This window comes from Rhinatrema bivittatum, chromosome 8 (genome assembly GCF_901001135.1).
Source record: "Rhinatrema bivittatum chromosome 8, aRhiBiv1.1, whole genome shotgun sequence".
In the NCBI taxonomy this organism is placed as follows: domain Eukaryota; kingdom Metazoa; phylum Chordata; class Amphibia; order Gymnophiona; family Rhinatrematidae; genus Rhinatrema; species Rhinatrema bivittatum.
In genome coordinates this window covers 225,759,693-225,774,175 of record NC_042622.1, presented here as the reverse complement: position 1 = coordinate 225,774,175, position 14,483 = coordinate 225,759,693, and the positions used below count along the sequence as shown (strand labels likewise).

Genomic DNA, 14,483 nt, shown 5'->3' with positions numbered 1-14,483 from the left:
ACTTTCTCTTGTGATAATTCCCTTTATAAATTTGATAAAAGGAGAGTTAAAAAAAAAAAAAGATTGTGGAGGGGAGAAAGTACAAGTTGCTCACCCTCCCTCTCCTCGCACAGATATACCTCACTGCTCATTACCCTCTTAAATATCCCAAAATCACAGCTGGCTCCGTGAGGCTCAGAAGTACAGCAGAAGGAAATACGTCCAAACTTCTGCAGCCAAATGCGACAAGTCAGAGTGTTGCTGGCCAGCACAACTTTCCAGCCCTGGATTTACACCTTCCCGTCACCCGCTGCAAGGAAGAAACAGAACATTTCTCAAGTCTGTCCTTCAGCGATTGATTAGAAAATTTGTTGGAAGAATTAGGGCTTTTTTTTTTCCCAGTCTCTCCCCCTCTTTTCACAGGAAGCAAGGCACATTTTTCCCAGGATTTGCCAGGAAGTGTGCCCTTGTCAGGCACAATGGAGAAACAGTGCAGCACTGAGACAGCAGGGGATCAGGAACCAGGCAGTCTCCAACCCTTTTCTCTGCACATCGGGCCAGAGAAACTAGCAACTTCTCAGCTAGAGTGGCTGCGATAAGAAAGGAAGCCATTATGGACTATACAGTCTGGAAAAACACATTCCAAATCCCCAACCCCCTTGGAGGTCACTCTCATCAGGCATGGGGAAACTGACAGATAGAAATGGCTTAATAAAAGAAGGGTCTTGGCCAAATCTCTGACCCAGTAAGAGCATGTAAAAAAAATGCAGGCTAATCCATTTTAGAAACCAAAATCAAAGGCCCACTGCATCCTTTGAAAAGCTTCCATTACAGTTTTACAACCGCAGAAGAAAACTGGGGAAGAACCTTAGCACTGAGAGCCCCTGATTTTGTCAAAGTTTCCAAGTACAGCAAGAACAGGAAAAGTCAGGGGAACTGTTGTCTCCCTGGAATTCTGACCTCAGCTCTGTGCTCAAACACAGAGGGACTCACCTATTTGCACTGGGCTTATAACTATGTTATTGATCCTGCCTCTCCAACAATCGGGAGGTCATGGGTACACTGCACCCCTCCCCTTCCGGGTCCAGGAAGTGCTGCTGATTTCCTGTGGGGGAGAAAGGGGGGAAGCAGAAAGAGCAGGCCAAGGTTTGCTTTGTTTTTTAATTCAGGCCATGACTGCTGCTGCAGGAAGCTGAGGGCACAAGGATGTACCAAAGGCTTAAGTTTTATTTAAAACATTATAGAACCACTTCTGGTTTCCCACAATGCAGTGTAGAGTTAGCATTTTGGCTCCTGTATGCCGAAAAGAAAAAACAGTGCCTCCTGCGCACCAGGAACTACCTTTATCAAAACCGGGTGAGTCTCTCTCTCCTGCTACAGCGGCTTACAGTTGGGCTGCTGCCTCCCATCACCACAGACAGAGCACACAGACGCCAGCAGCTTCCAGCTCATCACAAGAAAAACTATACAAAAGAGAAATATTTTACAGGGCCCAGGTGAGGTGGGAGGAGAGAGCGGTGCTGGTGAAGAACAGCTGTGAATGTGTCCATGTGTGAGGGTACGCACATCTGTGTATGTGTGCGTGGGCAGTCTGTTCTGCTCAGCTCGGAGTCAGAAGGAAAGGCAGTCTGCTAGGACAGAGGAAAGCACAATGATGGAGCAACTCTGTACATTCGTGTGTGGCGGCATACAGGAGTCTCTGTGAAAGGGATGCTATCCGTATCCACTGACTTTTAACTGCGCCAAAATTAACAGCAGCCGTGCGAGGATGTGTCCTCCTCTATGGACGTTCTCTGCTCCCAGAACTTCACAGAAGCTTCTGGAGTCTCGAGAATCTGCTCACTGGCCATGACACATTCTAAACAAGGCAAGGGAGGGAGCGGAGATGAAGTCTCTAGTGACAGGGTCATCACCTCCTGGCTGTCTGCTGCAGGAAGCTGGCCACAGGCTTGTGGCAGATGCCAGGCTCTGCTCTTTTCAGCCGTTTTCTGTATTTACAGGCGGCCCTGCGCCAGAGCACGTCACTGTCCTGAAGGCGGCGAGGAAGTTGAGTATGCTTTGCACCCAACAGGAAAGGTCAGTCCGACTCATTGAACCTGGAAAGCATGGTTTTGTGCAGTGCGTCCTTGAACGATTCTGATGCAGTTGCTCCGTAAGTGCTGCCTCGTGCACCGAGGCCTGATCCTTTCACCCGGGTCTGCGCCTGCATAAAGACACAGATAGGGATGTCAGTGCTGGGAAGACAAAGGCTTATGGGACTGGATCCTGTGCTACATTGCTGGCTATGGAATGGAACATACACAAACATAGGGTATGAGACACAGAGGGAGTGGGGAAAAGACAGAATGTTTCTTGAGTCTCTCATCTCCCTCTTATAGCATCTAGAGTGGATTACCTCAATGGGATTTACAATTCCCTGCTTCTTGCGCCCTAGACCGCTCCCCTCTTTCCAGCCCATGGCTTGCAGCATACGGCTCCCAATATTATCACTCCCAAGGCCGTCCCGTGTTGGCTGCTCAAAGTCCCTACAGAAAAGGAGACAGAACACAATTAGACACACCATGCCCCACACCCAGGAGCGGGATTGTAGGAAAATTTCAGCCCAGGCGATTTTTTTCAAAGCAGGCCCACGGGTTATATGCCAGACACCCTTGTGCAATGTCTGCGCAGCATGTGTTTCAACAGCTCCCCAAAGCATGCCAAGCTGACTCTTGAGAGGTCCATCATGTGACCTGAAGCCAAAATATCTCTAGCGTAAATTCCACAAATAACTAAGTAGAGTGCACCTGAGACCAGGGATGAGCAAACTGAACTGCAGTCTCCCTTCCATTCATTCATTCATTCAACTGGTTGGCTCCGTGCTCCTCACAAGCCTGGTTAACTCAGTTAATGACAGCAGAAAAAGACCCAAGTGTCCCTTCCAGTTTGCCCAGTTTGTGTTAATTCTTTTAGGGCAATAACTTCTGCTCCGTGCAGTTCACCTCTTTTTCTTCATTTCCGTCCTTTAGCTACTATGGATCCTCTGTTTATCTCACAACTTTTTGAACTTCATTATCTTTCTTGTCTTCATCACCTCTTCCGTGCATCCACCACCCTTGGAGAATTATTTCCTAATGCTGTTCCTATCCCCTTGCAGTTTCATATCATGATCCTAGTTCTACAGATTTCTTTCCAATGGAAAAGGTTTTATTCTTGTCTATCATTAATGCCTTTCAGTAATTTAAAGGTCTGCCAGTGTATCTCCCCTATCTCTCCTCTACTCCAGGGTATATACATTCAGGTCCTTCAGCCTCATCTCATATGGCTTTTGATGCAGACCCCTCACTATTTTGGTTGCCTCTGCTTCCATCCTGTTTCTCTCTCTTTTGAGATATGGTCTCTCTCATGTGTGTGTTTCTCTCTCTCTCTATACATATATATATATATATATATATATCCTGGATTCCTGATCTGGTATTAAATTATTTTGCCAACCAAACAATCAAGTTGCTAAGTGACGAGGCAACCACAGTGCCAACCAGTGGCTCAGACATACATTCTGCTGTTGTGCTGCTACTCATGTGCTCACTTAGAAGGCCCTTTTCAAAGGAGTTACACGTGTAGATGTAACATACTATTGTAGCAATTTGCAAAAGTCCAAGTATGCACTTACAGTGCACTTACACATCTAAGACCTATTGCCAATTCAATGATGTATGTTGTAGCAATTTTCAAAAGCCCACTTACAGGCATAAAGTGCATTTACATGTGTAAAACCCAGCTTTAAGCGTGGAAATCCTTTTGAAAATGACCCCCCCCCCCCCGGTGAGTGCCTCCTGCATCATTATGTAAAGTTCTTGCTTGCTGCCAACTCTTCATCAGCCTGCAGCACCCCTGGCTCTCCAGGAGACTCATTGATTCCACAGTCATCTGCCCCCCCCCCCCCCTTCAGAGCTCAGCCCTGCCACCTCAGACAGAAGCCTCACTAACAATGCACAAGCATTTCCTCCTGGCTCACCCCCCTCCCCCTTTCTGGGACTGCAGCTTGCCTCCAATCCGCTGCACCCCCACCTGCTACTCCAGCGCTTTCCCACTGACTGTGGTGCTACATGGTCTGCTGCTTTTACAGTTATGGTTCTCCAGGCTCTGCCTACTTACTCCAGGGCAGAGAGAACCAGAAGTGATCCATGCCACTGGATTCCTCTGGGATTATAAAAAAAAAAAAAAAAAAAAAAAAATTTTGCCACAGCAAAGAATGCACACATCACTGCTGCGGCTGAGACTTGGGGGACAGCCACTGACACAAAGCTCTAGCTGAATTTCTGCTTTCCCACATGGAAGCAGTGCAGCCAGGGCTGATGCATGGGTATTAGGCAACCTAGGTGAATCTAAGCCTTGCACCCCCCATCCTCCCCACACACAATTAAAAATGATGCACTTATAATCGATTTTACATGAAAAAGGACATTCAAAGCTTTAACATCATTTACAACATGTACACTATATTTACATGCACTACCATGGTGCCAACCATAAAACCCTCTTTTGTAAAAAGTGATATGTTGTAAATTGTGTAAATAATGACAGTTAAGCCTCTCTTTTACATTCTATGACTTTCTTTCTGTAACTTGTTGATAATTATACCTTCCTTAACTCCAATAGTTCATTGTTATACTGTAAAGCGCTTGTTGCTGAATTATGTTTTAAGTGAACCGATGAGATGTTCCCAACGTTCATCAGTATATAAAAACCTCTAAATAAATAAATAAAAACCCTGCAAAAGACCTTTGGAACCCACATGATATTAGGCCTATTGTTAGGCGTGTTGCGTGTGGACTTGGCCCTTGGAAAGTTTTGCATAAACTGAATTATAATATAGTAAACACTAACTGCCAGATTTCAAACAGTAACAATCCTACTTATGAAAAGGCAACATTACAAACATTATACAAGACCCCCAAAAAATATACCTCCAATTAGAAACAAAGAATAAGTTAGGATGCTACTGATCCCTACACAGAAAAGGAAAACTGGTTCTTACCTAGTTTCCATTCCTGGAATACCACAGATCAGTCCAGACTCCTGCGTTTTGCCTCCCTGCCAGCAGAGGGAGACAGAGAAGAAAAGCTTTACTGCTACTTAACCTAGTGTGCCACCTGCAGTCTCTCGGTTTGACCTGTACCCAAGCCAAGATGACAATAACTATAATAACTGAAACCCTAAACTTCCCTCAACGAGCAAAGGAAGGCGGAGCCTCTATGGAAATCTCGCTCTAACAACATTAAGCAGAACTTCATGTAACCCAAGAAACCACTCTGCATCACATACATACTGCCATGACAAGTGGGCTTTACTGAACGGGCGGAGTTCTGGACTGATCTGTGGTATCTGAACGAAAATTAGCAGGTAAGAACTCATTTTCTTTTCCTTTTCATACCTCAGATCAGTCCAGACTCCTGTCCTGGGATGCACCCAAGCTCCCTTATACTGGGTGGGAACGTGATACACTCTCTCCAAATCCCACTGAGTCCAGATCTTGGACATCCAACCGGTAATGCCTAGATAAAGTGTGAAACGAATTCAAAGCAGCCGCCCGACATATTTCTTGTGAAGAAACCAGCTGACACTTGGCATATGAAGTTGCCTGTGCCCGAGTCGAGTGAGGCTTTAGACCCTCCGGCACTGGACGGACTTTACAAAGAAATGCAGAGCTAATTGCATCCTTCAGCCGTTGCGCAATAGCAGCTTTGGATGCCTTGCATCCCCATTCTTGACCCATTCCAAAACACAAAAATATGATCCAATCTCCAGAAACTATTAATCACTTTGAGACACCTTAACAACACCCGCCGCACATTCAATACATGAGGTTCCTGCGCATGTGGCACAGATGAATCCAAATTCGGAAAGGTGGGAAGTTCCACTGTTTGACTAAGATGAAAGGCTGAAACAACCTTCAGCAGAACTGAGGGCCCCATTCGCAAGGACACCCCATTCTCCATAAACTGAAGAAGGGGATCTCCATAAGACAATGCCAGAAGCTCTGAAATTCTTCTGGCCAAACAAATCGCCATAAAAAAAAAAAACAACCCACTTCCGGGGTTAAATCCTTTAGAGTCATCCTCCGCAATGGCTCAAATGGAGCCTCGCACAACCACTCAACACCAAATTATTCCACGAGGGACACACCTTCCACACTGGGAGCTGCAAGTGTTTGCCCCTTGAAGAAAACGAATCGCGTCCAGATGCAAGGCCAGGGACACTCCCTGCACTCAAGATGGCCGCGGCTCCCATGCTTATGGGAAAAGGATCAACATTGTCTCTCAATGATTTCATTGGTCTTTTACGTGCCAAAACGAAGTCTGCACTTATACGTGCCGAAACGGAGCCTGCACTGCCCAAGCTGCCTTCTCCCCTGGAAACGTAGCACGCACACAAATTTGCATGGTTGAGACCAGTGCGTGTATCCCAACACGAGCAGTAGGACTTGCCTTAATCCGTGGCTTGTGCCATGTGCGTCCCACATGTGCTGCCTCCTCATCGCTCGCTGCGGCGGTCTAGTCAACACCAGAGCCCCCAGCCACTGCTGGCTCTCACCTGCATCTGGTGTGATCACTGATCACTCAAAGAGCCAGTTGAAGTGGAGAACCCCTCTCCAAGCAGACTTAAAGTTGTTTTTTTTTTCAGTAAAAAAAAAAATTTTAAGTACTTTCCTGAATGTTGCAGTGTAGCTGCTGTTTCCTGAGGGCTCTCCAGGGCATAGAGGGAACTGAACCACCAGCTAACTGAAAGCCCCTGAGCATGCAAGGATGAGCCACCACCAAGGGTCACCAAACCCCTCCCTCTTCCACCTCAACCAGGGAGGATGGCCCCCACCAGTGACCTAACAACCCCCCTGGGAGGAAACTCCTGAAAGATTTTTTTTGTAACTCCAGACTGCAGGTTTTATACCTCTGCTATTTGCTGGAGAGAAGAGAAATACTGAAGGTCTACAGGTGGCACATTAGGTTAAGTAGCAGTGTCAGTAAAGTTTTTCTTCTCTGTCGCCATCTGCTGGCAGAAGGCAAAATCCAGGAGTCTGGACTGAGTTCTCTCTCCCCCTTCAGCTTGACCTCCAGCAATTTATGTCTCCTGGACTCTCCCAGATGCTTCACCAGCTGCAGTGAATCTTCCCTGAACATGTCTTTGAATGGGAGGGCTCCTAGCTAAGACTTTGATCAAACATCTGCAGATTAGTTTGTTAACCAGAGCAGCCGCCTGGCCGAAACTACTGACAACATAATTCTGGAGGACATCCTAATGCAGTCATACAAAGCATTCGCCACATAAGCCACCGCTGCCTCCACGTGCTCCGCCTGCTTTGTGGAGGATGATGACAATGTCTCCTTCACCTGCAAATTGTTGAACCTAGCGCCAACAAGTTCTCTGCATAAAAATGATGCATACTCAGCCAAAATACCCAAAGCAGAAATCTGAAAAATTCTCCTGACGTGAACTTTCAGCTTCTAGTCCTGCACCTCTTTCAGTGCAGCGGACCCAGTCACCGGAATGGTGGTCACCGCGGAGACCAAAGCATCTACCACTAAAAGCATCAAAAGCTTGAGGGTCTCCTGTAGTAACGGGTATAACTTCGTCACGGTCTCAGGGGTGACCCCACCCCCTGAAGACCAACTGCCTTGCTAACTTGTGGAAAGAAAAAGCCTTAGCCAGACCTGCCGAACCTCTCAAGCCAACCATGACGGGGTACACCCCTTCCTAGTCCAACCCCAGAGGATCCTTCCCAAGAATCTGGTCCCCTTCTGAAACCTCAGAGACCTCTGATGTGCGTGTGGTCTCATTCTTTGGGTAAGGGATACAGAGTCCCCCTCCCCTTGGGGCCCCACTTTCCTAGTTTTACTAGGGCGCAGGAGAGTTTGAGAGTGGGGGTGCTTCCCCTGCACATCAATCTAAGCCAAAAATGCCTTGCGCCTGAGAAGCACAAACTCCAAGCAAAAGGTCTCTGCTGTGACCGAATCCTCACCCAAGAAGACTAGAGCCCTATCAGAAACAGCTCGGCCTGCCTCAGCTCACCGAATCATTCTCTTGTCCTGCACAGCTGTGCTAACTGCTGCAGAACTGCTCTCTCCCTGTGACACACATTCTACAAAGGCCCACTAGCAAAAACTGAGATCGCAGCTTATAGCAGGAGCGGTAGTGCTACCTGTGCTCAGCCGCCGCTGCCATAATGTGGTCTTGCTGCATGAGCCTCCTGCACCTGCTTGCTTCCTGTCCCTTGCAGCTTCCCCAGAAAATTCCTCGGCCACACTACTTTGCTTCGACCATTCCACGGCCTCCTGCAGTGTCTCATCAGCTCCCTGCTCCCTTCAAGTGCTCCCCCAAGCCCAAAGCAGTGGCTGCGTTTCCCGGCAGAAACTGTTTTAATGTTTTTTTTAAGGAAAGAAACACAGCCCCACTGAAGAATCAGCCCTGAGGTATATCAAGAGAATAAATACTTCCCTGAAGCCGCTGGTTGTGCCGATTCCAGAAAAGGGGGGGGGGGGGGGGGCAATACCTCATGGGGTACAGAGGGAGTCTGCCCACTGATTTTCAAAACCCCGCCGACTCTGGGCCGAGATGGTTCAGGGTCATCAAACCATGCTCGCCCTACTCAAATGGGGGGATGGTCCCTCACAGAACTTAACATCCCAGGGAGCAATGATTCTATCTTCTTTGATTTTTCTTTTTAAACGTAACTCCAGTCTGCAAGTTTTACAACTTTACCATCTGTTGGAGATAAGAGAACTACTGAGGGCCTGTAGGTGACATGCTAGGTTAAGCAGTAGTGTTTTTTTTCTGTCTCCATCTGCTGGCAGGGAGGCAAAACCCAGGAATCTGGAATGATCTGGAGTATGAACAGGAATGCTCAGTCTCACACACACATTTTCACATGCTCACTGACAGACACACACACACACAAGAAATTGGTTCTTACCTGCTAATTTTCATTTCTGCAATATCACAGATCAGTCCAGTCAAGTGGGTTTTGCATCCCTACCAGTAGATGGAGGCAAAGAAAACCTTTTCAGACACTGTTACATAATTGAAAATGCCACCTGCAGTCCTTCAGTATTGACCTGTACCCAAGGTGGGAAGCTCTACCACCTGATTGAGGTGAAAGGAAGAGACTACCTTTGGTAAAAAGGAAGGGACCGAACGCAACAGAACTCCATCATCCGAAATCTGCAGAAATGGATCTCTATACGACAAAGCCTGAAGCTCTGAAGTCTGTCCGGCCAAACAAATAGCCACCAGGAAAACGGTCTTTAATGTAAGGTCCTTCAAAGAAGCTTGACATAAAGGCTCAAAGGGAGGACCGCACAGTCCCCACAGAACTAAATTAAGATTCCATGCTGGACACAACCTGCAGACCGTAGGACTCAAATGTTTCACCCCATTCAAGAAATGAATGACGTCCGGGTATGAGGCCAGCTGTCTTCCCCGAAGTTTACCTTGAAAACAACCCAAGGCTGCCATTTGAACACGAAGCAAATTGTAAGCCAATCCTTTGGTCAAACCGTTCTGCAAAACAGCCAAAATGTGAGGAATTTCTGCCCCAGAGGGTTGACAACTTCCTCCCCACATCAAGCTTCAAACATCTTCCATACTCACATAAGCCAGAGAAGTGGGAGGTCTTCTAGCCTGAAGCAAGGTAGCAATCACAGCTTCCGAATAGCCCTTCAAATGCAATCACCTCCTCTCAAAAGCCAAGCCATGAGACAAAAGTGATCTGCCCGATCTGAAAATAAGGGCCCTTGACAAAGAAGCTCTTGCAGATGACCGAATCGGATGGGCCCATCCACTGCTGGATGAACCAGATCCGAAAACCATAGGTAATGAGGCCACTCCGGAGCAACAAGAACCACTCTTCCCGAGTGCTGCTTTATTTGGCACAATACTCGACCCACCAGAGGTCATGGAGGAAACACATACAGCAGAATTTGCACAGGCCACCGAAGGACTAGAACATTGACTCCCTCAGATTCAAACTCTTTCCTGCAGCTGATAAAGCGCTCCACCTTGGCACTGAGGCCCAAAACCATCAAGTCCAACCGAGGTTTGCTCCACCTGTCCTGAATGAAACCCATGGCTTCTGAGGATAACTCCCATTCCCCTGGATCTAACTGTTGTCTGCTGAGATAATCCACCTGCACATTGTCTACTCCAGCCACATGGGATGCCGCCAACCCTGCCAGATGCTGTTCTTCCTATACAAAAAGCTCCTGGGCCTCCTGAGCCACCTAGCGACTTTTCATCCCGCCCTGACGATTGATATACACCACAGTCGTCACATTGTCCAAGATTACCCACACTGTCTGACCTTGGATCAATGGAAGAAAGGAAGCCAACGCTTTGCAAACTGCTCTCCTTTCCAAACGGTTGATAGACCAGGCCACTTCCTTTGTTGACCACCGACCTTGAGCCATTTGCCCTAGATACACAGCCCCCCAACCCTTGAGGCTGGCATCCATGATTCATTACCACCCAATCTAGGAGTTTGAGATCCACCCCTCTTTCCAGGTTCTGCAGAGACAGCCACCACGAGAAAGTGGACCTGGCATCTCTCTGAAGTAGTAAAGGCAGGTAAAACTCCTCCAACAATGAACTCTAACGGGAGAGAAGAGCTTGCTGCAAAGGCTGCATATTTTCTCCCTGGTCTCTTCCCTCACCAAACCACCTTCTACAGTCATTCTAGAAGAATCTGCTGCAAACAAAGCTGAGGAATTGGCCATCTTCTTCAAGGAGAAAATATCCAACCTCCTGAATCCTATTAAAGACCTTAAAAAGAATCCTCCCCCTCATAATTTTCTCTCTGCAGCTCCATCTCTAACCACAAGCCTGGATACCTTTGAACCAACTTCCTCCCTAGAGGTTGAAAACATCCTCAAAAAACTTAAACCAGCTTCCCACCCCCTTGACTCAATACCTGTTAACCTTCTCATAGCATGCTCCAAAGTGATCGCTAAACCAATAGCTCAAATCATCAACACCTCCTTAATGCAGGGTCTAGTGCCTACCCCACTCAAACTCGCCATTCTGAAACCTCTCTTAAAAAAACCAAATTTATCTCCAGAAAATTTAGCAAACTTCCGTCCAATAGCAAATCTCCCTTTTATTGCCAAAATCCTGGAAAGAATTGTAAATTATCAACTTTCTGAATTCTTAAATGACAACAACATCCTCGCCCTTTCACAATTTGGATTCCGTAAAAACCGAAGCACTGAATCCTTGTTAATCTCCTTAACTGATAACATTCTTTTTAATAGGGAAAAAAAACATCCATGCCTTCTCATCCTCCTTGATTTATCAGCTGCATTCGACACTATAAACCATGATATTCTCCTCGACCGACTAACAGAGATTGGAATCAAACACACCGCTCTGAATTGGTTTAAATCTTTCCTCCAAGACAGGTTTTATAAAGTCAAAATTAACAATAATGAATCACAGCCCATCCGCTCCACTCTAGGAGTCCCTCAAGGATCCTAATTATCTCCAACTTTATTTAACATTTACCTGCTCCCCCTTTGTCACTTATTATCTAATCTGAATCTAACCTACTACCTTTACGCGGATGATGTCCAAATACTCATTCCAATTACCAAATCCCTGCAAGAAACTCTTCATTTTTGGAATACATGTTTTACTTCCATCTCCAATCTCCTTAAGGACCTCTGCTTAATTCTCAATTCCAACAAAACGGAATTTCTACTCATCACCCAAGATGGCAACTATCAACACTCTATATCTCACCCAATTCAATCACCTACATTTTCTCCCATGGTTAAAAACTTAGGAGTGATCATGGATAACCAACTCAATTTCAAAAGCTTCATCAATAACACAGTGAAGGATTGCTTTTTCAAACTTCAAGTTTTAAAACGACTCAGACCCCTTCTTCACCCCCATGATTTCAGATCAGTTCTGCAAGCGATCATATTTTCTAAAATTGACTATTGCAATGCCCTTTTAATTGGTCTCCCAGCGACTGCCCTTAAACCGCTACAAATTCTACAAAATGCCACAGCCAGGATTCTTACAAAAGCAAAAAAACAGGGACCACATCACGCCAATTTTAAAGTATCTCCACTGGCTCCCTATAAAATATAGAATTCTCTATAAATCCTGTTCTATCATCCACAAATCCATCTACAAATCCTCCCCTCTCGACCTCAGGTTCCCTTTACAATTATTCTCATCTTCCCGTCCGATGAGAGCTGCCCAAAAAGGCTCTCTTAAAACACCTCCAATCAAAGCATTCTCAAATAAAAAAGCCTTCTCTACAGTCAGCCCGAATCATTGGAACTCTCTCCCTTCAGAACTTAGACTTGAGCATTGTCCAATTACTTTCAAAAAAAGACTAAAGACTTGGCTCTTCACCCTAGACTATGCCTAATACAGACGTAATCATTCCTACATACCTGTTGCACAACCACAGACTTAATCTCATAATATTCTTGTCTCATTTAATCGCCTGTTACATGTATTGACTACCAATCTTTACTAACTCTGTTACTTACTTAAGGATTTTAAGTCATTACGAATTCATTGTTTTTATCCCAGTTCTTATCTCCTGTTCTTTGTAAGACTCTCGACAGTCATTTCATCTGTTGTCTGTAAACCGAAGTGCTTAGTGATTTTATCTCTAGAACCTCGGTATATAAAAATGTTAAATAAATAAATAAATATGAAGAAATGCCCATGGAACTAACTCCAGTGTGGAAGCCATAAATCACAGGACCTGCAAATAATCCCAGACCCTGGGCTTCGCAGTTAAAGTAGCTGCCGCACCTGAGACTGTAACTTGCTCACTCTGTCTGAGGTAAGGAAAACCTTCCCCAAGCGGGTATCGACTCATGCCCCCCAGGTATTCCAAGAACTGGGACGGTCCAAACTGCTCTTTGCTAGGTTCACTACCCTGCCCAGAGAGCGTAACATACTCAGAACCAGCTGAATCAAGTGACGACACGCTAACTTCGACTTTGCCTGGCTGAGCCAATCGTCCAAGTACGGATGTACCAGAACTCCTTCCTTTCTTAGCGCCACTGCTACCACCACCATCACCCTTCGTGAAAGTCCTCGGTGCGGTTGCCAGATGAAAGGAAGAGCTTGGAACTGAAAATGCTATCCTAGCACCACAAACCGAAGAAACTTCAGATGGTCTGGGCAACTAGGGCTATGCAGATAAGCCTCTGTCAGATCCAATAACAACAGATACTACATTTGTGAACAGCTGCTATCATTGTTTGCAATGTGAAAACTTGGCACTTGTAGCAATTGACCTTCTGCAGATCCAGAATAGGCCGAAAGGTGCCTTCTTTCTTCGGAACCACAAAGTAAACAGAGTATCTTCCTTGGCCCTGGTCTTGCAGAGGAACTGGCACTATTGCTTCTAGTTACAGCAGGTGCTGTAACGTCTCCCGCATCTCTTCTCTTTTTGATGCGGGATACACAATGAGACTCCACTTAGGCCTCTCTGTGCGGGCGAGAAAACTCTAACGTGTAGCCATCTCTCATCATGTCCAGAACCCATTGATCTCTCGTGATGTTGGTCAACACCTTGTAAAAGAGAGTAAATCTCCTTCTGACGGCAACCTCAGAGGAATGGATTGAGCTGGCCTCATTGTGAGGCCTTATCTCTTCCAGCCCCTTGAGCAGAATTATCAAGGGCAAGCCGACATGCCCCTTGAAAGGGCTGCTGCCTCCCCACACCTTGCCGTTGCGAGGAAGATGAAGCATTTCTGTTGGAACGGAATCTCACCTCCCAAAAATGAGACCGAGATGGAAAATTATTATTGCCGGGCTTCTTATCCTCTGGCAACTTGTTTCCCTTGGACTCCCCGAAATGCTTTATCAACTGCTCTAGGTTTTCCCTGAACAAAAGCTTTCCTTTGAAAGGGAAATTACACAGCTGCGACTTGGACCACAAATCCGCCGACCAATTATGCAATCATAGGAAATGTCGAGCTGCCAATGCCAAGAACTTATTCTAGGCTGATGTCTGAACCAAATCATACAGTGCATCGGCCACAGAGGCCACTCCAGCCTCCAACCGAGCTGCATGCTTGGCCTCTGCCACCGAACAGGATTCCTTTAGTGGCTATTTGTAGCACCTTTATGCAGCAAGCTTGCTTGTGCTGGGTCTTTTCAGCACCCAGCACAAGCAAGCTCGCTGCATTAAGGGTGCTACAAATAGCCACTAAAGGCTCAAGGCTGTCACCGTGAACATCCTCTTTAACTGGATTTCCAACTTCCGATCCTGAGCATCCTTCAAGGCAGATGATCCCACTACTGGAATGGTTGTTTTTTTGGTTACTGTAGAGATTGAAGCATCTACTTTTGGCAGCCTGAGGAGCTCCAAGGTCTCCTCCAGCAAAGATATAACTTTGCCATGGCCCTGCTAACTTTAAGATCAGCCTCTGGAGTATCCCATTCCTGGATCATTAATTTGTTCACCTTCTTAGGTAAAGGAAAGTCTTCGGGAGACC

The 14,483-nt window shown here is 46.3% G+C and overlaps 1 protein-coding gene across 2 annotated transcripts in view; it reads right to left on the bottom strand.

The window, feature by feature from the left end:
* Nucleotides 1–1,186: 1,186 nt before the first annotated feature.
* The window catches only part of RBM10 (RNA binding motif protein 10), a 158,287-nt gene continuing 144,990 nt past the window's right edge, over nt 1,187–14,483 (bottom strand). For both annotated transcript variants that reach the window (XM_029613792.1, XM_029613793.1), the window contains exons 23-24: nt 2,375–2,504; nt 1,187–2,182 (exon numbers count right to left, since the gene is read on the bottom strand). In XM_029613792.1, coding sequence (XP_029469652.1) covers nt 2,057–2,182; nt 2,375–2,504 — 256 coding nt within the window. In that variant the 3' untranslated portion in view covers nt 1,187–2,056. The remainder of the gene's footprint in view (nt 2,183–2,374; nt 2,505–14,483) is intronic.